This window comes from Oryx dammah, unplaced genomic scaffold (genome assembly GCF_014754425.2).
Source record: "Oryx dammah isolate SB20612 unplaced genomic scaffold, SCBI_Odam_1.1 HiC_scaffold_29, whole genome shotgun sequence".
Lineage (NCBI taxonomy): Eukaryota > Metazoa > Chordata > Mammalia > Artiodactyla > Bovidae > Oryx > Oryx dammah.
This window is the reverse complement of record NW_024070213.1, coordinates 40,189,401-40,215,979: the sequence shown is the minus strand read 5'-3', so window position 1 is coordinate 40,215,979 and position 26,579 is coordinate 40,189,401. Positions and strand designations below refer to the sequence as shown.

Below are 26,579 nucleotides of genomic sequence, written 5' to 3'. Positions count from 1 at the left end.
CTGGTCATTTTGTTATTGACAGACTGAAAACCACAATTACAGAAAACTAACCAATCTGATCACATGGACCACAGCCTTGTCTAGCTCAATGAAACCATGAGCCATGCCAGATAGGGCCACCCAAGATGGATGGGTCATGATGGAAAGTTCTGACAAAACGTGGTCCACTGGAGATGGGAATGGCAAACCACTTCAGTATTCTTGCCTTCAGAACCCCATGAACAGTATGAAAAAGCAAAAAGATAGGACACATGATAGATGAACTCCCCAGGTCGGTAGGTGCCCAATATACTACTGGAGAAGAGTAGAGAAATAACTCCAGAAAGAATGAAGAGGCTGAGCCAAAGCTAAAACTGTGCCCAGTTGACAATTTGACTGGTGATGCAAGTTAAGTCTGATGCTGTAAAGAGCAGTATTGCATAGGAACCTGGAAAGTTAAGTCCATGAATCAAGGCAAATTTGAAGTAGCCAAACATGAGATGGCAAGAGTGAACATCGACATCTTAGGAGTCAGCGAACTAAAATGAACTGGAATGTGTGAATTTAACTCAGATGACCGTTATATCTACCACTGTGGGCCGGAATCCCTTAGAAGAAATGGAGTAGCCATCGTAGTCAACAAAAGAGTCTGAAATGCAGTACTTGGATGCAAGGCAAACCATTCAGTATCACAGTAATCCAAGTCTATGCCCTGACCAGTAATGCTGAAGAAGCTAAAGTTCAAGACCTTCAAGACCTTCTAGAACCAACACCCAAAAAAGATTTCTACATAATATTGTGAAAGAAACAAATACTTCTACAGTAATAGTAGTGATCATTTTTAATACTACTACAAAACTGTTTTCCTAAAATTGGTACAAACATGATAAAAATCTTTACACAGTGTCAGTAGTGACTGCTATTCTTTCTGCTAGCCTGTGTTCATACTTGTTTGCTTACTTAGTGAGTGATCCTTGAGTTCACGTATCCTTGACCCTGTGTAGGCCCTGGGGATTCAGTAGTGAGCAACTTTTACTGTCACAGAGCTGCAGCCTTTTCTAGAAGAAATGACTATAAGCTTTGATCTGAAGGGTGGTCAAGAATTTACAGGTGGGCTATAGAGTGGGGACAATACTAAAAGCAGTGTTTGCGGCAGACAGGCAGCATGTGTAAAAGTCAGCTAATGTCAGAGTGCGTAGTAAATATGGTGAACAGCATGACTGGAGTACAGAATGCAAAGCATATGAAAAATTCTGCAGAAAGGGTTAAGACATAAGCAGTCAGGTTGTGAAAAATGTTGAAGTGATACTAGGCAATTTGAGATTTAACATCAGGGTAATGAAGCAGTATTGAAGGAAAGTATTGGATTTGCATTTAGAAAGATTTCTTGGTTGCATTACAGAGTAGGGTTGGTAGGGAGTAAGCCTGGAGGCAGAACACATTTTTAATAATTCAGGTGAGAGATGCCGTTGGATTGGATTAGAGCAGTGGCAGAGGGGATGGAGAGAGCTAGACAGAGTTAAGAAAATAGGAGGCAAAATCAACAGGATGAAGCAACTGATTAGATGTGGGCAATCAGAGGGAAAAAGGAGTCAAAGATGACTGCAGCTATCCATCTTGAGCCTCTGGTTAAAACGGTTGTACTAATTGGGCTGGAGAAGTTACAGCTCAGGGCTTTGGAAGTGATTCCCTGTTTGATCTCTAAGAATTGTCCTATTGTGAGGAACAGTTCTCACAAATCTAAGAATTTGTGATTCTTAACTCTTCTAAGGAAGCTCATTATATATCCTACAGATTAGATCATTTTTATTGCCATTTACACAAAAGTCATTTCTGAGATGTCCATATCCTTAATTACTCTTGGAATTCATTGTTAGAGCTCATTGGCTTTTTTGTTAAAGAGAATATTGTTTTCTGTAGGCAGTGTATACTCCAGTGTTCTTGCCTGGAGAATCCCAGGAATGGGGGAGCCTGGTGGGCTGCCGTCTCTGGGGTCGCACAGAGTCGGACACGACTGAAGCGACTTAGCCGCAGCAGCAGACAGCGTATAATTTTATCTAGTTGCATATATAACTGTTGTGTATAACCGTTTGTAGGCAACATAGCCATGTATCAAATGACTCCAAAACTAAACTGTAATGATAACAAAGCCACTGTTGACAAGGATGACAACATAAATATGTCTGAATAAGTTAATGTTAAAAGTAAACATTTGACAATTCTCATTCATTGCCAGTGGATCCCTGGTGGCTCAGAGGTTAAAGCGTCTGCCTCCAATGCGGGAGACCCTGGGTTCGATCCCTGCGTTCGGAAGATCCCCTGGAGAAGGAAATGGCAACCCACTCCAGTATTCTTGCCTAGAGAATCCCATGGACTGAGGAGCCTGGTGGGCTGCAGTCCACGGAGTCACAAAGAGTTGGACACGACTGAGTGACTTTACTTACTTATAGCCATTTTAGATGTCATTGTGACAGTTTCTTATAAAACTGGACATACTTTACCATGTTTCATTAGTCACACTCCCTGTTATCTATCCAAAGGAACTGAAGGCTTACATCTACACAAAAACCCTTACACATGAATGTTTCTAGCAGTTTTATTCTTAATTGCTCAAATTTGGAAGCATTCATGATATCCTTACGTAGGTAAATGGATAAATAAGTTGTGGTATGTTCATACAATGGAGTATTATTCAGTGCAAAATTGAAAGGCTACCAAGCCTTGCAAAGACATGGAGGAAACCTAAATGCATATTACTAAGTGAAAGAAGCCAGCCTGAGGCGATTTCAGTTGTGTGACTTTTCTTGAAAAGACTAAACAATAGAGATGGTAAAAAGTTGGTTATCAGAGATTAGAAAGGAGATGGGAATGAATAGGCAGAGCACAGAGGACTTTTAGTGCAGTGGATTGTTCTGTACCATACTACAACAGTGGATACATGGCATTACAAATTTATAAAGACCCCTAGAATGTACATAACCAAGAGTGAACTCTGTTGTAAACTATGGACTTTGGGTGATATTGATGTCTGAATCATCTCTTATACCTTTTATTCAAACACATACACACACACACACACACGCGCGCGCAAATTAGGCCAATGGTTGTCTGAGGAGGCCTTAAAAATTCTGAGAAAAGAAGAGAAGCAAAAGGCAAAGGAGAAAAGGAAAGATATACCCATCTGAATGCAGAGTTCCAAAGAATAGCAAGGAGAGATAAAGCCTTCTTCAGTGATCAGTGCAAAGAAATAGAGGAAAACAATAGAATGGGAAAGACTGGAGATCGCTTCATAAGGAATGCTGGACTGGATGAAGCACAGCTGGAATCAGGATTGCTGGGAAAAATATCAATAACCTCAGATATACAGATGACACAACCCTTATGGCAGAAAGTGAAAAACTAAAGAACCTCTTGATGAAAGTGAAAGAGGAGAGTGAAAAAGTTGGCTTAAAACTCAACATTCAAAAAACTAAGATCGTGGTGTATGGTGCCATCACTTCATGGCAAACAGATGGGGAAACAGTGGAAATAGTGAGAGACTTTATCTTTTTGGGCTCCAAAATCACTGCAGATGGTGACTGCAGCCATGAAATTGAAAGATGTTTGCTCCTTGGGAGAAAAGCTATGACCAACCTAGACAGCATATTAAAAAGCAGAGACATTACTTTGCCAACAAAGGTCCATCTAGTCAAAGCTATGGTTTTTCCAGTGGTCATGTATGGATGCAAGAGTTGGACTGTGAAGAAGGCTGAGCACCGAAGAATTGATGCTTTTGAACTGTGGTGTTGGAGAAGACTCTTGAGAGTCCCGTGGACTGCAAGGAGATCCAACCAATTCATCCTAAAGGAGATCAGTCCTGAATATTCATTGAAAGGACTGATGCTGAAGCTGAAACTCCAATACTTTGGCCACCTGCTTCAGAGAACTGAGTCTTCGGAAAAGACCCTGGTAGAGCTAGCTTTGTACGTCAAGAATGCTTTTTAGACATGCTTGTTATTATGTTCTCTTTTCTTAGCATTTGGAGGAGGATTTAGAAAATAACCTTTATAATATTTATAATTTTTATGATATAACTTCACTCATCATTGCATTGTCCTTTCTGGAAAATACAGAAAAACTTAAGTAGTGTACCCAAGGTCACATATGGCTTGTTCGTTGTATATATATTTATGTTCCAGAAACTGAAAGCTAAGATTCATTCCCCGCATTGTGGGAATGTTGAACTCTCTTCATTTCAGAAAATGCTTTGTATGCTAGATGAATTCTATTTATATTCATTCTATTTTTTTCAACCTTTTTCGAGAGAATAGAGTCAATCCCAGGTCTTGACTTGGATGATTCTTGGTATATCCAATATGATAGCTATTAGAAATGTATCTTATGCAGTTAAGGAACTGAATTTTAAATTTTATTTAATTAAAATGTAGATATCCATGTGTTAATAGTGGCTACTTTATTGAACAGTGCAGCTCTAGATTACCAGTTAGAAGACAGGACCATGTTAAACTCCAGTAGGGGGAGGCAGTCAGCACAGTTCAGACTGTGGGAAACTCTGTCAGGTTCTTCAACAGAGAAACTCCAAGCGGGGACAAAGATGTGGAGGGGAAATCCTAAGATTAAGAGAGACTTAAAGGGCATATCAGCAAATCACAATGTATGGACTTTATTTGAGTCCTGATCAGTTCAGTTCAGTTCAGTCACTGAGTCGTGACCGACTCTTTGCGACCCCATGAATTGCAGCACGCCAGGCCTCCCTGTCCATCACCATCTCCCGGAGTTCACTCAGACTCACGTCCATCGAGTCCGTGATGCCATCCAGCCATCTCATCCTCGGTCGTCCCCTTCTCCTCCTGCCCCCAATCCCTCCCAGCATCACAGTCTTTTCCAATGAGTCAACTCTTCCCATGAGGTGGCCAAAGTACTGGAGTTTCAGCTTCAGCATCAGTCCTTCCAAAGAACACCCAGGACTGATCAATGGACTGGTTGGATCTCCTTGCAGTCCAAGAGACTCTCAAGAGTCTTCTCCAACACCACAGTTCAGATGCATCAATTCTTCGGCACTCAGCTTTCTTTACAGTCCAACTATCACATCCATACATGACCACTGGAAAAACCATAGCCTTGACTAGACAGACCTTTGTTGGCAAAGTAATATCTCTGCTTTTGAATATACTATCTAGGTTGGTCATAACTTTTCTTCCAAGGAGTAAGCGTCTTTTAATTTCATGGCTGCAGTCACCATCTGCAGTGATTCTGGAGCCCCAAGAATAGTCTGACCCTGTTTCCACTGTTTCCCCATCTATTTCCCATGAAGTGATGGGACCAGATGCCATGATCTTAGTTTCCTGAATGTTGAGCTTTAAGCCAACTTTTTCACTCTCCTCTTTCACTTTCATCAAGAGGCTTTTTAGTTCCTCTTCACTTTCTGCCATGAGGGTGATATCATCTGTATATCTGAGGTTATTGATATTTCTCCTGGCAATCTTGATTCCAGCTTGTGCTTCTTCCAGTCCAGCGTTTCTCATGATGTACTCTGCATAGAAGTTAATTAAGCAGGGTGACAATATATAGCCTTGACGTACTCCTTTTCCTATTAGGAACCAGTCTGTTGTTCCATGTCCAGTTCTAACTGTCACTTCCTGACCTGCATATAGGTTTCTCGAGGCGGTCTGGTATTCCCATCTCTTTCAGAATTTTCCACAGTTTATTGTGATCCACACAGTCAAAGGCTTTGGCATAGTCAATAAAGCAGAAATAGACGTTTTTCTGGAACTCTCTTGCTTTTTCCATGATCCAGCGGATGTTGGCAATTTGATCTCTGGTTCCTCTGCGTTTTCTAAAACTGTTAAAAATATTTATTAAATGTATGAAATAATTGAATAACAGCTAGATTTTTGGTATTAGGGAATTATTGTATTTTTTTAAGCATCATGATATATTGTAGTTGTCTAACAAAAGGAGGAGAGTGAGTCATTATCTTTTAGAAAGATGTTGAAAGATTTACTTCCTGCCCTTTGAAGCTAGGTTTTTATTTACTGCATTTTTCATCAAAGACTTATTTTCTTTTAGCATTGATTAAAAGAAAAAAAACTTCTTATATGGAGAATTTTGAACACATGCAGGTGGATAACTTAGTACAGTGATTATCCATATTTAAGAATTATTAATTCATGACCAACATTGTTTCCTTTTCATATCCCCATATTAAGTTTTATAAGCAAATCCTAGATGTTTTATGATTTTATTTATCAGGCGAAAGAAGTAACTTTGCTGTTGTTGGAAAGATATCAGTTGTAAACATTGCTAATTCCGTTAAAGTGGTATAAATTAGTCTGAAGTGCTCAACCACTAGATCAGCTCTAACTCAAAGGATAAATATGTTGAGCTTTTCTGACCTTCCTGACTTCAATCAGGAAGCTTGGATTCTGTAGACCTATCAATTGCCCAAGCCTTTTCATGAATATACATGTGTCTTTAGCTTAAAACTTCCAGAAACAGGAAGTTCAGGAGACACTGTGTTGGGAAAGCTCCTTGGTGTTCTGCTTGTGTGTATGTGTGCTAAGTCCCGTCAGCCGTGTCCAGCTCTTTGCAACTCCATGGACTGTAGCCTGCAAGGCTCCTCTATCCCTGGTATTCTCCAGGCAAGACTACTGGAGTGGTTTGCTGTGAGCTTCCTCAGGGGATCTTCACCACCCTTGGATTGAACTGTCTCTTAGCCTCTTGCATTGGCAGACAGGTTCTTTACCATTAGCGCCACTTGCTGTAAATAGTGGGTCCTTTTCCCAAAATCTTGACTTGACACCCACTGAGAGGCAAACCCAGTTTTCAGATAACAAGGTCTCTTTAGTTTTCCATTTCTTCAATACAATTACCAAACCTAAAATTTTTAAATAATATTATTTTAAAAATATCATTATTTTATATTCAAATTCCCACTTGCTTCAAAAATTTATAGTTTACATCTAAATGACTAAACATGACAATTCTGTAAATAAACCAAGTTACATGATCCATTTTATGTTAACAAAGTGGCAATGTAAAACAAATGTTGCATGAAGTTACTAATTATGAAAAGGATTGTGTAGACGTTTGTGACAGTTATGAATTAAGCCAAAAATAACGTAAGGTAGCATTGCATTTGTCAAGTTGATAAGTCTCATTGTAAAGATACTTGAAATGTAATGGGAAAGCTTTTTTAGAAATTTTTCTTTTAAAGTTATTATTTAGTTCTGGGTCTTGGTTGCTCTGCGCAGGCTTTCTTTAGCTGCAACAAGCAGGAGATACTCTAGCTGTGGCACATGGCTTCTCATCGCAGTGGCTTCTGTTGTTGCAGAGCGTGGGCTCCAGGGCGTGCAGGCTTCAGTAGTTGTAGTACATGGGTTTGGTTGCCTCAGAGCATGTGGAGTCTTCCCAAAGCCGGGATTGAACCCATGTCCACTGCACTGGCAGGTGGATTCCTACCCACTGGATCACCAGGGACGTCTGGGAAAGCTTTTTAGAAAATAAATAAGATATTAGAGTGGAAACTACTCGAAGGCCTCTATAAAACTCTTTGGTTTGGACAACTTGAATCACAGAGTTCATGAGAAGTTAAATAATGATTGTACAGTATAGACAAGGAAATGGGATAAGATGAATAAGTTTTAATAGTAATTTACCTTGAGTGTTGCTGAAAGAGTGTAGTGAAGAGATTGCTAGGAAATAGAAATTTTTTTTTTCTTTAAAATGCCCTCCTATAGAAAATAATAGCAAATGAAGCAACTGACAAACAACTAAGCTCAAAAATATACAAGCAACTCCTGCAGCTCAATTCCAGAAAAATAAATGACCCAATCAAAAAATGGGCCAAAGAACTAAATAGACATTTCTCCAAAGAAGACATACAGATGACTAACAAATACATGAAAAGATGTTCAGCGTCACTCATTATCAGACAAATGCAAATCGAAAACACAATGAGGTACCATTTCACACCAGTCAGAATGGCTGCAATCCAAAAGTCTACAAGCAATAAATGCTGGAGAGGGTGTGGAGAAAAGGGAATCCTTTTACACTGTTGGTGGGAATGCAGACTAGTACAGCCACCATGGGGAACAGTGTCGAGACTCCTTAAAAAACAGGAAATAGAACTGCCTTATGACCCAGCAATCCCACTGCTGGGCACACACCCCAAGGAAACTAGAATTGAAAGAGACACATGTACCCCAATGTTCATTGCAGCACTGTTTATAATAGCCAGGACATGGAAGCAACCTAGATGTCCATCAGCAGATGAATGGATAAGAAAGCTGTGGTACATATACACAATGGAGTATTACTCAGCCATTAAAAAGAATACATTTGAATCAGTTCTAATGAGGTGGATGAAACTGGAGCCGATTATACAGAGTGATGTAAGCCAGAAAGAAAAACACCAATACAGTATACTAACACATATATATGGAATTTAGAAAGATGGTAATGATGACCCTGTATGCGAGACAGCAAAAGAGACACAGATGTACAGAACAGACTTTTTGACTCTGTGGGAGAGGGAGAGGGCTGGATGATTTGGCAGGATGGCATTGAAACACGTATAATATCATCTAAGAAACGAATTGCCAGTCTAGCTTCGATGCAGGATACAGGATGCTTGGGGCTGGTGCACTGGGATAACCCAGAGGGATGGTATGGGGAGGGAGGTGGGAGGGGGGTTTAGGAGTGGGAACTCATGTACACCCATGGCAGATTCATGTTGATATATGGCAAAACCAATACAGTATTGTAAAGTAAAAAAATAAAAAAAATAAAACATAAAAAAATAAATAAAATGCCTTCCTATATAATTATAAATATATTTTTGTTATTTGAAAGATTTAAGACCATCCAAAATAAAAAATTCTGAGAAATACAAGAATTCCACAGAAATACAGATATACTCATTTCTTGTCTTGAATATGCTCAATTTTTGTCTCCATCTGGGATGGATGAGATCCATAAAATCGTTTCATGTGTGGGCAGCATGGGGTGTTATTTGCATTAAGAGTTTCACCTGTTTTGCAACTACATTTGTATAAAACTACGTGTAAATTTGTATAAAATCAGTTATTAAGTCTATAAAAATATTCTTGGCATCATTTCTCTGAGGATCTCAACAAAGATGTTAAAAATTGTAAGTCCCATTGATCCTCTAGGTTAAGAATTGAGGAATATGTAGAGATAGGTTATTAGAGTAGAGGGGAATGGTGTAATCATAACATGAGGCAACTGCTGAAAATATTACAAAGAACAAATCCTGCGTAAGATATTGTTGTGAAGAAGTTTAAATTTTACTTATAAATTAGCATTGCCAACCATCTCCTATTTCTGAATATATAAGTGGTAAATAAAAACAAGTTAACTTCTGAAGGGCTTAGATGCAATGGTACCCCAGTAGAAAAATGAGTGCCCAGTCTTGATTTCTAATATGATTCCCCAGTTAATGGATTAAGAGAGATCCTTGAAGAAAGGGCTAACTCTTGAAGTGGAGCAAGAAACAAAGATGAGCTTAGAGCATCTCATAGAGTTGAAAATTAAGGAAATGGCTAAAGCCAAAATAAATAAAACACATAAATAGGAGTATGTCAAAAGGCCACAAGAGCCAAAGGAAAGAGTTCCCACTGGCCATGTGAGCAACAAAATAGAAGTCCCGTTGGTTATGACCCCAAATATAAAATGTCCACAAGTTTTTACTGCTATAAATAAACAATCCAATAAGTTAAAAAATAGAAGAGGAGAGACACATCTCCCTTGCAAAAGAATAAATAATTTATGTAGATACTCTTCCTTGAAGGACATGGAGCACAACTCTCTTCTCCAGTGTGGGCTATTTACAGTGATTTCCTTCTGAAGATTATAGTTGGAAAGGAAGAAAATAGAGGACCTTTACAATGGAGAAATGTTGTTTCAGATAATCAAAGTGATCATCAACAATGATGAGTCGTGTTGATGTGTATTCCTAATATGATGTGAAAATGGCATTTTACCTCCATGGTCTTTTTCCCCAAACCCATAACCTCAGTTTCATCATTAGAGAAACAGCAGGCAAATCCCGTTTGAGAGACTTTCTACAAAATATGTGACACTACTCTTCAAAACTGTCAGTTGATATCTAAAACAAGGAAAGAATGAAAAACTGTCACAGCCAAGAAGAGCTTAGAGAGACATGATGCAATGTGGTATCCTGTATGGGATTCTGGAACAAAGAAAGGACCTTAGATAAAAAATCTGAAAACCTGAATAATGTGTGAAAGTGTTTAGTCACTCAGTCATGTCCGACTGTTTGCAATCTCATGGACTGTAACCCACCAGGCTCCTCTGTCCATGGAATTTTCCAGGCAAGAATACTGGAGTGGGTAGCCATTCCCTTCTCCAGAGGATCTTCCTGACCTAGGGTTTGAACCGAGGCCTCCTGCATTGTAGGTAGATTCTTTACTGTCTGTTTTCATTTTTCAGGGAAACCCTGAAAAATGAATCAGTTCAGTTCAGTCGCTCAGTCGTGTCCGACTCTTTGCAACCCCATGAATCGCAGCACACCAGGCCTCGCTGTCCATTACCAACTCCCAGAGTTCACCCAAACTCTTGTCCATCGAGACAGTAATGCCATCCAGCCATCTCATCCTCGGTCGTCCCCTTCTCCCCTTGCTCCGAATCCCTCCCAGTATCAGAGTCTTTTCCAGTGAGTCAACTCTTCGCATGAGGTGGCCAAGGTACTGGAGTTTCAGCTTCAGCGTCATTCCCTCCAAAGAAATCCCAGGGCTGATCTCCTTCAGAATGGACTGGTTGGATCTCCTTGGGAGTCCAGGGGACTCTCAAGAGTCTTCTTCAACACCACAGTTCAAAAGCATCAATTCTTCAGCACTCAGCTTTCTTCACAGACCAACTCTCACATCCATACATGACCACTGGAAAAACCATAGCCTTGACTAGACAGAAAAATGAATAGATTTAGTTAATAATAATGTGCCAGTATTGCTTCACTAATTATAACATAATACTTACTGATAGGGGAAACTGGTTGGAGGGTATATTGGAACTCTGTACTTGTCTTCCCAGTTCTGTAAATCTAAAACTATTCCAAAAACTAAAGTTTACTTTGAAAAAAAAAGTTAGCCATGAAGTACTGGGTTCAAAGCAAAGAATAATAAAGTTCTGGTGGTGTGATACCACCATGGGCCAAATGATATGATAATAATATCCTTATGTCTTATGTTTGACGTAAGGTAGGTATCAAATTTTAATGTATAAGCTGGTACAAATTAGAAAAGAAGTAAAATGTCCTAAAGAAAATGGACTAATTTTATTCCTTATATTACTTTTCAGTTTATATAGTCAAAGTTTGGAAGTGAATCATTTTCACAGCTATCAGTTATTTAAGTTTTCCAAATTCTGGAGTATATGATTCAGATCCAAATACAATTTTCATTTTCATTTACCCATTTATGCAGCAAACATTGATGAACATATGTACCAGGCACAGTATTAAGTAGGTGCTGAGGATGTAAGAATGAATAATATGTTGTATAGGTTAAAGTCTAAAGGAGGATATAGGATTGAACAGTTTTAATACAGTATGATAAGTGAATAGCAATATGCAGAGCAATTATGAGAACAGAGTTCCAAAACCTAAACAGTTCTATTTCTTAAAAAAAAAAAATTATATTTACATATTATGTGTCAACCAAGAAGAAAAATGCAGTGTCCTGAACCTTAATATCAAGGAAAGTTTTTATTTTAACACATCAACTAATACATATTTAGTACAATGTTTGTACAATAGTGATTTACTCAGAAATTAAGCTCATGGAATTTAAAAGATGTTGGACCATAAAACTTATCTGTTCTAATTAAGGTTTATATTGAAAAAACTCCTTACTCTTGCTTTGCTTAAAGACCTTGTGAGACCTGGAGCAAAGGAACTGTTGGGCCACACTGTGCCCAGACTTCTGACCCACAGAAACTGATAAGAAGTGTGGGTATTGTTTTAAGCTGCCAAGTTTGTCGTAATTGATTAAGGGCGTAATAGAAAATCAAAATGGAAGAAGACATTCCAGACACAAGACCACAATACTTAAAGGGAACTGCCAGTCATTGAACTTAAGTGCAGGTGTGTAGTGGGGAGATTCAGAACCTGGAGCTGAACATGTAGGCTAGGGCTAGATCACAATGGTCCTCAAGTGCCATCTCAGGAATCTGGGCTCTGGGTGACAGGGGTCTGAACTCAGGAGATTGGTGTCTTAGTTCACTTTGATTTTCCTGAGAGAGAAAATTAATTCGCTTATCTTCACTTGAGTCTCTGCCCAGACATCACTTCTTAATGAGACCACCTGACCTCCCTGTTTAATATTGCAGCTGTAGCTCTGTACTGCCCTTCTTACTCTTTTCTTTACGTTTCCGTTGCACTTTTTGTCTTTCAACATACTGTATAATTTAAATTTATTATTTTTGTTTATCTCCTCCTAGAATATAAACTCTGTGAGGAAAAATTTTTTTTTTTTTTGCCTTTTTGTTCACTGTTTGTTCCAGTTATTTATTGTTGCATAACAAACCAGATAGAAAACTCTCTGCTTGAATGACAGTCATTTACTTTACTCACAGATCTGCAATTTGGGCAGCCCATGGCGATGCCACCTTGTCTGTGCTCCATGCTGCGTCAGCTGAGTGGCCTGACAGGGCCAGAGGACACACTTGCAGGTGGCTCACTTCCAGGACTGGCAGGCTGTTGCTCACTGTTGGCTGGGCCCTCAGTTTCTCTCCTTCCCACAGCATGTGACTGTGTTGTAAGGGCATGTGTCCCAAGAGAATACGGTAGAAATGCCTGGCATTTTTTATGGCTTAGCCTTAGAAGCCATAACCTCATTTCTCTGGTATGCTTATGTTTGAGGCAGTCTTAAGGTCCTTCCAGCTTTAAGAGCAGGGAACGTGGACTCCACCTCCTGATGGAGTTTCAGAAGAGCGTGTGGATAGGAGATATTGTTGTGGCCATCTTTGGAAAATACAGTCTGTGTGCTGTTGTATCCCCAAAGCTAGAACAGTGCCTTGGCTGGTAGAGCTCTATAAATGTTTGTTGAGTAAATGAGTAAGTGAGAGAAAGAGAGAGAGGAGGAGGAGGAATTAGAAGGGAATTGTGTACAGTGTGTGGCAGGGAGACTAGAATTTTGGAAACTGTAAGTATTCTGAGCCTGGCTTGAGATTCAGAATTAACAAAGTGGCAGTGAAAATAGAAAGGAAAGGCTGATTGGGAGGGATAGTAAGGAAGCATAAATTATAAATTTTAATGACTGTTTGAATATGGAAGGAAAGGGGTGGGGTCCAGATGAGGGAAGGGGGAGAAATCTAGAATCTAAATTAAGAATGACTCCTAGTCAGTCAGCTATCCAAGCTATGTGCCAGGTACTAGAATAAAAGTAGTGAATGTGGTACCTTTTTGATAGTACCACATTTTTTTGGTACTTTTTGTGGTACCTTTATTCTTAGTGTTAAATTCATCCCTCTTCAGAGATGAATAGTAGATAGTAATATTTGAAAACTACATGTATTATGGCACTGTTAACAGCAGAAAACCTTTAGGGGAGAAGAGTTTAGCTTTGAAAATGAAATTCAGGCTGCCGGTACTGAGACAGATGAGTGGAAAGTCTCGGTGAGAAGTAAGACTTGTGAATTGAAATGCAGGGCTAGAGATCAGCTTGAGGGTTTTCTTCCTGTGTTTTTCTGGTGGAAAGAGGAAGGAAGAGACCGTTTTTCCTAAAGAGAAGAGGAAAATTCTACTCCTCTCTCCCATTTTTATCCTTCTTGGTGGGTTTTGTTTCATGTTAATTTTGAAAACTTCAGAAAGTGATTGAAAGGACATTTTTTCCCCACCAAAGTTGATTTTCTTCTTTTGTAATATACTGGATAGTAGCTTTAGGAATCACAGTCCCTTGTAGAAATGGGAAAGTCTTAGTCATCATATAGGTCACATTCCCTCTGACCCCCAGCCCCGCCCCACCCCTAGTGTATGTGGACCACTGGGTCTGTGCTCAACCTCAATACCATTTTAAAACATGGAGTTTAGTTAGTTCATTTTAAAGCCTAAGTGTTCTAGCTCACACTCAGCATGTTAGCGGAGGCCTAGAAGGCCTTTGGTGAGTGTGCACACCGATGCAGAGAGACTCAGAGGTGGTCACATCAGTGGAACATTCTAGCTACCAGCAGCTTCAGGTAACTGTTGGAATAATACTTCTTCTCTTTGATTCTTGTAGGAATATTCTCTTTCCTAGTGAATCCTGTTACTGATACTTATTTTGCCTGATTTTAGAACAATATCATATACCATGGGGCAGTAGCGTTAGTAAAACAAACGTATCCTTCCCTGTCTTATAATTTATATATCTCCTTCAGAGAACATTGTTGATTTCTTATGCAGGATTTTTTTTGTTTTTGAAAAGTGTAGGGGGAATAAAGTGGTATTCCTGTGACAGTTAATTGCTACTCCTGTGTAAACTAAATGTGTGTGTGTAGGTGAGTATAGTAATGAATGAAAATGGAGGGAAAGGTCTGCTTTAGCTCTGTGCAGATAGTGCTTCTTTGAGTCATGCAGTAGAAACGTTCAGTTTGAATGTCTCAGACCTCTAGCTCTGTAGTATTACTTGTCAGCTATAAATATTTTAACGTTGGGTGACTTTCTTTTGTTCCTAAAGGCAAAGGGTGGCTCTTGTAGCCTCTTTAGCAGAGAATAAGTTATTTAGCAGTAAGGGAAGATTCATTTTATTTTGTATAATAAAAAGCAGCATGAATAGTAACATTAAAATGCTTTTTTTGGATAAATGATTCTTACAGCAGATAGATATCTAATAACACTACATGCTAATAATGTGTTGACAGTAATAAAATAATCTGTATTTTATGTATGAGGATATTTTTGCTCAAAGAAATTGTGATTTGCCCTAGACTACTAGAACTAGAACCTTGTTTTCTTGGGTATAATTATTATTTGAAAATCACTTGTATATAAAAATAATAAAAATCATGTACTAAACACTAGTGAACACATAGGAGAAGGCAGTGGCAACCCACTCCAGTACTCTTGCCTGGAAAATCCCTTGGACGGAGGAGCCTGGCAGGCTGCAGTCCATGGGGTCGCTAAGAGTCGGACAGGACTGAGCGACTTCACTTTCACTTTTCACTTTCATGCATTGGAGAAGGCAGTGGCGACCCACTCCAGAGTTCTTGCCTGGAGAATCCCAGGGACGGGGGAGCCTGGTGGGCTGCCATCTACGGGGTCGCACAGAATCGGACACGACTGAAGCGACTTGGCGGCAGCAGCAGCAGTGAACACACGACACTTATTTGATTATTAACCTAATAATTACGGACCCTTTCCTCTTAGAGAGTTTCATCATATCAGTTGTACTATTTTCATGGCTTTTTAAAGTTTTTTTTCTTGTTTCATAATTTTATTGCAAAAGGGATATTATGACAAGCATGGGTTAGGATCAGAACGGTTTATTTCATCTTTAGCAGAGGACCGTAGAACCTGGTTTCATTGTTAATATTTTTTACAGGTAAATAATATACTGTTATATTCTGTGCTTGGTGGTAGGAGGCACAGTGCCTAATAAGAATTTATCTGGTCTTTGTCCCGAGTTCCTGGAGCAAAACTTCCAGAACCCTGAGGATTTCTTGGTAACAGGAGTGTTATCCTAATGAAGCAACTACTAATGGGCTCCTAGATAACTTCAGGTAGGGCTTGGTCACAGAACCAACCTAGCAGAGGGGAGGAGGTTGGAGATTGAGTTTCAGTAACATGGCTATGATTTAACAAGTCATGCCTATGTAATGGTGCCCTAGTAAAAACTTTAGACACCAAAGCTTAGTGGGGCTTCCTGGTTGATGAACACATTGTTGGGAGTAGGAGTGTGACACACCCTGATTCCGCAAGGAGAGAGCATGAAAGTTCTTCTCTGATCTCAACCTGTGTATATCTTCATTTGTCTAGTCCTTCTGATTTCTATGCCTTAAAATAAAACTGTAATCATAAGTGTAGTGCTTTCATGATTTCTGTGAGTTGTTGCTGTTCAGTCGCTAAGTTGTATCTGACCCTTTGTGACCCCGTGGATGGCAGCATGCCTGGCTCCTCTGTCCTTCACTGTCTTCTAGAGTTTGCTCAAATTCATGTCCATTGAGTCAGTGATACTGTCTTAACTATCTGATCCTCTGCCACCCTCTTCTCCTTTTGCCTTTAATCTTTCCCAACATCAGGCTTTTCCAATGAGTTGGCTCTTTGCATCAGGTGGCCAAAGTATTGGAGCTTCAGCTTCAGCATAAGTCCTTCCAATGAATATTCAGGGTGGATTTCCTTTAGGATTGACTGGTTTGATCTCCTTGCTGTCCAAGGGACTCTTTAAGAGTCTTCTCTAGTATCACACTTTGAAAGCATCAGTTCTTTGATGTTCAGGCTTCTTTATAGTCCAACTCTCACATTTGTACATGACTGCTGGATAAACCATAGCTTTGACTATACAGACCTTTGTTGGCAAAGGGATGTCTCCACTTTTTAATATGCTGCCTAGATTTGTCATAGCTTTCCTTCCAAAGAGCAAACATCTTTTAATTTCGTGGTTGGAGTTACCATCTTCAGTGATTTTAGTTATTAATTGCCAAACCTGAGGGATTTGTGGGAACTTCAAGATGTATATCCAGTCTGTGAGCAGTGCAGGTGGCTTGGGGAACTTCTGAAATCAGGGCAGTCTTATTGGGAACTGTGCCCTTGGAGAGTTAATACCTGCAGTAACTCCAGGATTAAATTGGGATACCTCTGGTTGAGTTTGACGCAAAATTGCTGTATTGTGTACTCTTTTGATTCCCAGTGAATAAACTTCAGTATTATGAGTCTGTTATTAGCAACTTACTGGATTGCTGTTAATGTACTTTATTAAGCTCTTAATCAAGATAAACTTTTAGGATTACCAGAATTCAGATTTCTTTATCAATGAACATTCTTCAGTAGGGCCTATGAATTTTCAGAGACTCCTCTACCTTCTTTTGCTTGATTTTCTTTGTGGCCAGCAGCCTGTACCTGCAAGATTGCAAATTGGATTTAGAGTTTATAGATTTAAAATGGCAAATAGGCCCATCATGAATTCATACCTCTGGTCTTGATTAGTAGCTTAGTGATTGGTATATGAAAGATAAAGAGCATTCACAGAAAATGGGCTAATTCTATACCGTATTTGAAGAACTATACTCATCATGTATTTGAACACAGCAGCTTTTCACTTTCATGCATTGGAGAAGGAAATGGCAACCCACTCCAGTGTTCTTGCCTGGCGAATCCCAGGGACAGGGGAGCCTGGTGGGCTGCTGTCTGTGGGGTCGCACAGAGTTAGGCACGACTGAAGCAACTTAGCAGCAGCTGCAGCAGCAGGCAGTGTAGAACATTACCAAGGAAGCAAAGGTGGTGTATAGTCAGGGATTGACATTAGAGTCAGAAGGTCAAGGCTAATGCAAGTTAAAACTCAGGGTAATCCAGAAACTTAAAAATAGCTAACTACTGTAATAACAACCATAGACTATCAGTGGCTCAAAACAATAGAAACTTACTTCTCATTCGTTGTTTGGTCTAATGTAGGCGAAGGTGGGGAGAGGCTCTGTTTTGCAGAGACGTTCAATGACCCAGGTTTCTTCCATGTGTGACCTTCCATCTTTACAGCCTCATTTCCATTTGCATTTAGCTGGTGAGTCGCAGAAGAAAGACAGATTGTGTGCCTCAGGCTGGAAGTGATACACATCACTTCTGCTCACATTTCATTGGCAAGAGCTAGTCTTTTGGCCCCCACCCAGATGCAAGGATGTTGGGAAGGAGAGGGGAATAGGGATGTTGGTGAGCACCTGCTGTCTGTCATAAACTCAGGATCAGTGATAGCTATTCCCTGGTGCTAAGATAATTGGCATGGCTTATCCAGTGAGAATGATTTGGGATTGTTTCAAGGAGTGCTAAAGGGAGAAAAGATGCAATCCCTTATGGATTCAGTGTCCTGTATAAATGTTATCAAACTCAGGTTTGGCTGCTCAATGCTTGAAAGCCAGTACACGGTGCTGGTAGGAATGGAAGTGTTGCTGCATTCAGGAGGCCAGCAACTTTGGACACAAGCAAGCCAGCTCCAGGGATTTTACTCTACCATGAAATTTTTTAAAGGGAGAACTACTCGGGAAGGGGTTCAGTGTCTTTGTTGTCTTCCACTGTGTGCGGACTTTCTTCTGATTGATTGGTGGTGAGGTAACAGGACAGTGTTCCAGGACTCTGGAGCTCAGCCTGAAGTTACCATTCTCCATCTAGGTGGGGGCTTTAGTTCCTGCTGCTGCTGCTGCAGTCATGTCCAACTCTGAGCGACCCCATGGACATCAGCCCACCAGGCTCCCCTGCCCTTGGAATTCTGCAGGCAAGAACACTGGAGTGGATTGCATTTCCTTCTCCAGTGCATGCAGAGGAACTCAAAGGTGTTTTGTTATGTATGTTCCGTGTGGAGGAACCACAGTGTAGGCACAGTGGAAATGTTGCTTGAATGTGTTAACATTCTCCTGTCTTTAAGAAAACAAAATCTGAAACCCTTCCCTCAACCCCACATTCTCCTCCAGTATTATCACTTATCATCTTTCCAACAGAACTCCTCAAGGGTTAATTATACTCTCTGCCTTGACTTCCTCTCTTTTGCAGTCTTTCTTGGAACCATACCAGGTAGGTTTTCACCCCTACACCCCGTAGAAATCTCTTTGTCCAGGTCACAGTGACTGCCTTGTTGTTGACAGCCTTCTTTAACTTGGCTTCCATGATGCTTCTGGTTTTCTCTTATTTTACTGACTGCTTTTTCTCTTTTACCTTTCTGCCAGTTAGTTCTTTTTCCTCTTCCCAGCCTCTTAATGTTGCTTGAGACCCCTGGGGCTCTGACCTCAGCCTCTGTCTCCATCTGCAGTCATTTCCTAGGTGACCTTATCCAGCCCTGTGATGTTAAATACTGTCTTTTTTATGTAGACCCCTGAGTTTCTAAACTTTTCCCTTGAATTTAAATTCATATATCTAAATGCTTACTCAAAAATGTCTCTCTTGGATATCTAGTAGGCTTCTCAGACTTACCATATCCAAAACTGAATTCTTCATTCCAGCTCCCTGACCTCTATCCTCCCCCCAGCAAAAGCTCCATCTTCCTTCTTTCAGTAAGTAGCTACACTGTTAATCCAGGTGCTTAGACCAAAATTCATGGTATCACAACATCCTTCTTGACTACTTCTTCTCTCACATCTCATTCATCAGCAAATCATCTATTTTATGCCTTCAGGATATATTTAAAATCTTATCACTTCTCACCACCCTAGCACTTAACTCTCTCTAGTCTGCACTGCCATCATCTCTTACCTGGACTGTTGCAGAAGATCCTAACTGATCACTTTCCTTCTACTCTTGCCCACTATAATATGTTCTCTCAGCTGCCAGGGTGATCTTTTTAAAACAAAGTCAGTTCTCTGTGGAAGACACTCCAGTTGTTTCCCACGATGCATGGTAAGTTGCTTCAGTCGTATCCAACTCTGCGACCCTGTGGCTATATAGCCTACCAGATTCTCTGTCTGTAGCATTCTTCAGGCAAGAATACTGGAGTGGGTTGCCATTTCCTTCTCCAGGGGCTTCCCGTGATACTTAATATAAAATCAGAAATCCTCACCATTGCTTACAATTCTCACCTGTTTTATCTGGCTCCTGGGTACCTCTGACTTCATCTTCTACCGCCTCACTAGATGCATCTATGTCCTGGTCTTACTGCAGCTCAGCTGGGACAAGCTCACTTGTACTGCCGGGATTGTCCACTTGCTATTTCCCTTGCCAGAAATACTCTTTCCTGAGATGACCTCGTACATAGAATTAAGAGCATAGACTCCAGAGTCAGACTGCTTAGGTTTGAATTTCCTTGTTATCTGACCTGAGCAAGTTATTTAACCTTTTTGTGCCCCAGTTTCTCCATCAGTAAAATGAGAATGATAATAGGATCCACTTCATATAGTAATTATGATGATAAAATGGGTTAATATATGTAGAGCACTTGGAATAACACCTGCCTGTAGTAAGCTCTGAGTGTTAGTTGTGTGATGGTCACTACTTCATAAGGTCTCTACTTATACATCACCCGTTCAGAGGTCTTTAGTTGTAGGATCATCAGAATAAATATTGAATATGCAGCCTCTTGGGGGACCTGCTTTGAAGAGGACAGCTTACTGTGGTATAGAGACAACACATGTGTAGCAAATAATCTTTCTATGAATGTCACAGAAGTGCCCCCTTATTTTATTTATCACCCTGATGGTGCCCTCTCCTCCTCACCCACACCTGCTTCTCTTTCCCTGTGAAAGTGAAGTCAGTTGTGTCTGACTCTTTGTGACCCCATGGGCTGTAGCCTACCAGGCTCCTCCGTCCATGGGCTTTTCCGGGCAAGAATACTGGAGTGGGTTGCCATTTCCTTCTCCAGGAGATCTTCCTGACCCAGGGATTGAACCCGGGTCTCCCGCATTGGAGGCAGACGCTTTAGGAAGTCCCACTGCTGCCCTAGTGCTCCCCTTACCAGCTTCCGCTTCCGCCAGTTCAGGTTGGGTCTTTGGAGACAGACATTTGCAGACCTTTGGGGGTAGACATGAGAAGGAGGAGTTGTCACCACCACATCATCCCTTTTTCTTTGCCTCAGCCTGGGTTTCATCATAGGTAGCATCCATAGTGTCTCCATTTACTTCTGTCACCTTTGTTATCATGCTGAGGAAGATTTACTGATGGTGAATATTGTGTCCACGTGTGTGTGTGTGTGTCTGTGTTTTAACTTTCCTTTAGAGAGAAAAGGAATAAAATGAAAAAAAGACAGGGTGGAAGAGATGACCTGTTGCAGCTTCCCTTCTGTTTTCATTGTTCCCATCAACAAAGTTTCTTTAAAACATCTAGACTTCAGTGACATCCTTCAGGGATAGGCTCATAGGGAAGTATTGGGAGCCTGGCCTTGTTTTGTGGAGAAATACCCTGCTCAGAAATAGGCTGTGGTGGAAATGGATAATGAGGGAGGGAATTCACTGGGGCCCTCGGAGTGAGAAGGTTTAGAGAGGAAATGAGTGAAGAAATATATAACGGGGACATTCAGCCTGAGAAATAGCTCTGAGATTCACAGATCTCTCTCTGCTTCCAATGTCATGCACAAACTAGAGAAATCCTTACCAGTGGCTGGAGTGGGGGCAGTGTCCCTGCTCCCATTGCCAGTTGAAAGGAAACGTGGAGCTTCCAGAAGGTCAGATCTTGTGCTCCCAACCACAGGGGAAAGAGGTATATTATTGATATTCTGACGTCATCTACAAAGTGAAAGGAGGCTCAGACACTTTATAATTTGCCATATTTCAGAAACTGTGAGAGTTTAAGAAATGTTAGAACTCAGTCCTTCTGGACCTGCCTGTATACATTTTTGTATGTTAAGTGAAATATTAGTCACATTTCTTTTGTAGTTATACATTATCTTTTTAAATATCTATGCTATAAAGTAGACTGAAATCCAAATTTGGTCTAATGGTGATTCTCATTATAGCTTTGCATGAAGCAGATGCACTTATTTCACTGGAAGTTCTCTCAATTATTTAGACCATTGTTAATTGGATTTTGGTGATCTGGAGGTAGTGATAAAATAATTGAACCTCACATCTATTAACATTATTTTTGCTTTTGTACCATTTTCTGTGTAACTGGTCAGAATAAAATGATCTGAAATAACTTTCGTATTTTTTTATTTTTGGCCAATGAAACCAGAAACAACGGCTATATGAAATAATTGGGACTGTTCGTAAATATAATGGCAGTGATACTCTGAACACAACCAAGAGTTTCTACCTTTATCAGGGCAGATTTAGGCTTTAGATGAGAGCTGGGCAGAATTGCCAGACCGTTGAATGGATTAGTTTCCCTGCTTTGTGTCTCATTTTTATAAGAAGGATATTCAGTATCAGTAGTAAAGTTCGTGCTCGCTTTTCCAAACGGGGAGATTTTTGTGCTGCTTGGAGTAGTCCAATACTGTTCTACTCTGCTACTACCCTCTCTAGTTTGTAGTTGTTATTCTTTTGACCCAGAAAGAGGAAATGCCATAGTATATATTTAGTCACAGAGCTCTACTGTAAATTTCCCCCTTCACCCCCAAGTGTGAATATTTTAATAGCCTGTGTCCTCATTGTAGTAAAACTTTTCCCCAAGAGTTGATATTTCTTAGTTAAAGTACCTAAGAGGATAGTTGACTAACGGAATCTCTACTGAGCAAACTTCAGCTTGTGTTTGCATAGTAATTTACAAAAGATAGAATAATTAAAAGATCGGATGTAATATATGTTTTTGTCCTTACATTAAATCATTTTTTAAAATTTAAACTTTGCAATTTTTTAAAGTTCTAAAGACTTGTTTAAAAAATATTTTAAACAGACTTGATTTTTAGAAACAGTTTTAGATTTACAGAAAAATTGAGAAGATAATATAGAGTTCTCACACACACCCCTCCATCCATGTACATAGTTTTCCCTATCATTTACAACCTAGGGTGGTGCCATACATGTGTTGCAATTAATGAATCAATATTATTGTTAACTAAAATCTATACTTTATTCAAATTTCCTGGTGTTTACTTAATGTCCTTTCTCTGTTGGAGGAGCCCATCCAATATACCACATTCCACCTTTCTTCTCTCCTTAGGCTCCTCTCAGCTATGATCGTTTCTGAGACCTTACTTGTTTTTGATGACCTTGACAGTTTTGACAAGTATTCATCCAGGTGTATTGTAGGTTGCTCCTCTTGGAATTTGTCTGACTTTTTTCTACTGGTTAGACAAGGGTTGTAGGATCATATGGACTATGTTTAGCCTTGTAAAAACTGCCAAACTGTCTTTCCTAAGGGGTTATACCTTTTTGCATTACCGCCAGCAATTTATGAGAGTTCTTTCTCTCTGCATACTTGTCAGATTTTGGTATAGTCAGTTTCTTGAACTTCAGCCAATCTGATAGGTTTACAGAAGTTGGGATGCAATTTCCATAGTTCGTCATTTAGTCTTACTATCATATTTTATTATATCTGGCTATAGAAACATTAGCTTTCTCCTGATACTTCTTTTTAAATTAGCATTAAGAAAAGAACATGCACCTTTTCCCATATGAATAATTGTTACAGATGTTTAAATGGCATTTCACTTATTACATTAAAATGCAATTACTTATTCTCTTTGCTTTCTTATCACTAATAGCCTATAAGCTACATACTGTTGGTGTTGTGTTCCGTTGATGTTAATGTCTCATGTTTAATTGCTTTTGTTTAATTTTTTTAATTCTTATTTTCCATTCTTCAAAGTCATTATTGCTTTTTTGTTTGTGTTTCTTTGTTCATAAAAGCTTTTTTGTTTCTATTACATTATGTAGTTTTATACCAATGGCTAGAAGCAGATCGTCATGGCAAGAGCCAAGATGCTGCAAATACGACTTCAGGTAAAAATAAAAAGTTGAGGTGTTGGAAGTTATTATTTTAACTCATCCCAAGTCCATCATAATTGTTTCATTATTCAGTTTTGCTTAGGCAAAAATATGTGTTATTTTGTATTTCTGTTCTCTTATTTGCATCTTAATTTTTGTAAAGATCTCATTTGCTTCAAGCCTTGAAGAAATTAATTCATTAGTCTTTAAGCTCTCTTGGCAGATATGTTCTATTTTCTAAGGAGGAAAGGCTTAATTGTAGTTTAAGTTTAGTAGGAGGTTATTTGGCAATATTACTTGAAATTAAGTCTACTTGTAGTTGTTGTGGGGGATATTAATACTTGCACAAATTTATAATCCTTGTTTATTTCAGGATAATGTTTGAAAGGTGGATTTTAGGTTAATTAAAGCATCCTTATGTAATTTCCATTTCCTTGGAATCCAGATTCTTAGACTGGTTCATTTTTCCTGCTAAGTCCTAACAGTAAATTCTAAGTTAGAGGTTTATGGGTTCAAAATGCAAAGGTTAGGTTGTTCCCCTGTCTGACATCTCCAAAAGTCATCTCCACAATTCTTTTCTTTGACTGATATTAGTAGGAATAGCTACATTTACTCACTTCTAAATCCTTAACAGTGTTATCAGAATTTCCAGTCAGCTTGTCTCCAAATTTTCTTCAAAATAATATTTGCCAAGACAGCTGTATATGTAGCAGTGATCTCCCCGCTTTTAGGGCAGGCTAATAAGAGGTGGTGGTGGTGGTGGTGCTGGTGATGGTTCTGTTTTTCTTTCGTTAGATTTCTATTTCTGTTTCATGGGGTTTTGTTTTTGTGAAATTCTTTTCCTCTCAAGGTGGTTTTCTTTCTCTCTCTCCTGGTTAATTCATTGTTCCTCAAGGGTGTGGTATTCCTTAGTTAACAGGACAGTTATATTGAAAATAGCAGTGTCGTGACTTTTTCTGATTTATTTCCTGTCACATTAATAACTTGATATATGAATGAAGATAAAGTTCTATTTTAACCAAACTCAGGCAGGAATTCATTAAAAGGTAAGTGTTGCAAGGATTTATATCCTCATTATATGCTGTTTCTTCTGCCCCTGCAGTATTTCATATTTTATTTACATTTGTGAGTGATAAAATAAGCATTTTTGGTATTTGAGGGCAGGTAAAAGAGAGGGTTTCTTGATGGCTGGGTATTATCTAAGGTGAGATTATCCTTTTGCTGTGTCACTGGCACAGTCAGCAGCATAAATCTTAGAACCAGGAGAGAATTCTAGTTTTGCTTTTTCTCTGACTTAAACTGAAGTGAAATATAACCCTTTTTTTTTTTAATGAAGAAGTAAATAATCTAAAAATTCTTAGTGTTTGCATAAGAATCTAGTACCAGCTTAAAGATACCATTTACTTTTGTGAAACCAACCGTGAACCCTGACTCATTTCTTCGGACATAGTGACTCTTGAACGGTTTCGTATTTTCCACTGACTTTTCCCATGTTCACATACCCTAGAAGCATGGTGCAGAAATTGATAAACTTTCACTGGAGACACCTTTGACAGTTTCTCTTCTAGAAGTGAAAGCTCTTTACTCTGTCACTTAGAAGATGAAAATATGAGGTAGAAAGAAAGAGAGATGCAGTGTTGCCTAAATAATGAAGAGGAATCCAAAGGAAAAAGATTGTTAGCCAAGGGCCTAAATCAGAAGTAATAGGTTAATTGTTGCAACAGATCTGTTTAAATTATGTGCCTTTGTTAAAAAACACTCCTGTGTGTTTTATATTGCATTCTCCAACAAAATTTTAGAGTGTGACTTTTCTCTCCATCTGAGATCTGTTAAGTTTCTCACTGAAAGGTGTTTTAGTATACATATTTTAGATTTTTACCAGAGATGGAAACTGAATCTAACTAGGTATCCACATGTGACTCGTGAATTGCTTTATGATATTTTTGCTTGTACAAATACTGGTAAGTAGCATTTATCTTTGAATATGTCAGCTTGTGTTTTATAATTAGAACTTAAAAAGTAGAAAAAAACACAAGAGACAGATGGTATTGCTCCCAAGGTCTTTCTAATTCCTTAATATCAACTTTTTGACACTGACGATTTAAGATCCGTCCATAAAAAAAAAAAATCCGTCCATATTAAAATATTTTATGAAGCTAAGATATTTGGAGGTAGCAGGTCTCACGGAAGTTAATTTGGTTAAGGACTTTAAAGAACTGAGCTGACAGCTTTACTGGATTTTGTTATATGTAATGATCAAAGCGTAGCCTTTTACCTTTTCAGTATTTTAACAGGTGATTAATTTGGCTTAGGATAGCTTCTTTTTAGAGGTTAGTGTTCTTTAATGTGTCCTGTTTACTAATCCAGACAATTCAGTAATGATGTTTCTGATTCTATTAATTCTTGTAAAAGCATGGAGATGCAGTCACATTTATCAGAGGATTTTGTGAAAACTCAAGCAAACTTGCCTCCTTTCGGCACTGCACCGTTATGTTTATCTATGTAAAAAATTTCAGAATCTTAGTTACAGTTAGTTTATTTTGAGATGTTTCTTTAGTGAGTTAAATTTTTCCAAATAGGATTTTTTTTTTTTTTGTCATCATGTGTTGAAATGAGGACAGTAATTAGGTCACAGTAAGGATTATTTTAGCATATCTTGATTTTTAGTATCAGTTGTCTAGGATTTTAAATTTTGTATTGTGAAGTTTTAAATGCACATCTCTTATTAAAAGTTCCTTTTTAGTTGTCTATGGAAAAATTTACAAGCCAGACTATTAGAGATAGAAATTGAATCAGATTTCAACATTTTCACTCAGTGTATCTACAAAATAAAAACAAAATTATGACATGCTTTTGAAAAAATTCTAGATATTAACTAATTATTAATTATCTGTTGTAGGTGAAAATTTTGACCAGAGTCCTTTGAGAAGAACATTCAAATCCAAAGTTCTGGCCCACTATCCTCAGAATATAGAATGGAACCCTTTCGATCAAGATGCAGTAAACATGGTATGTGGTTTTTTCTCCTCTTCAAGGCCTCTTTTTATTTTATTAATATGACAGTTGTGACTATATTTTGAATTTATACA

General features: G+C 39.0%; 1 protein-coding gene across 1 annotated transcript in view; it reads left to right on the top strand.

Annotated features, from left to right (window-relative positions):
• Positions 1–23,443: 23,443 nt before the first annotated feature.
• LOC120858532 (DENN domain-containing protein 5B) overlaps positions 23,444–26,579 on the top strand; it is a 120,493-nt gene continuing 117,357 nt past the window's right edge. Inside the window, exons 1-2 of the mRNA XM_040234652.1 lie at positions 23,444–23,505; positions 26,390–26,499. Coding sequence (XP_040090586.1) covers positions 26,497–26,499 — 3 coding nt within the window. The 5' untranslated portion in view covers positions 23,444–23,505; positions 26,390–26,496. The remainder of the gene's footprint in view (positions 23,506–26,389; positions 26,500–26,579) is intronic.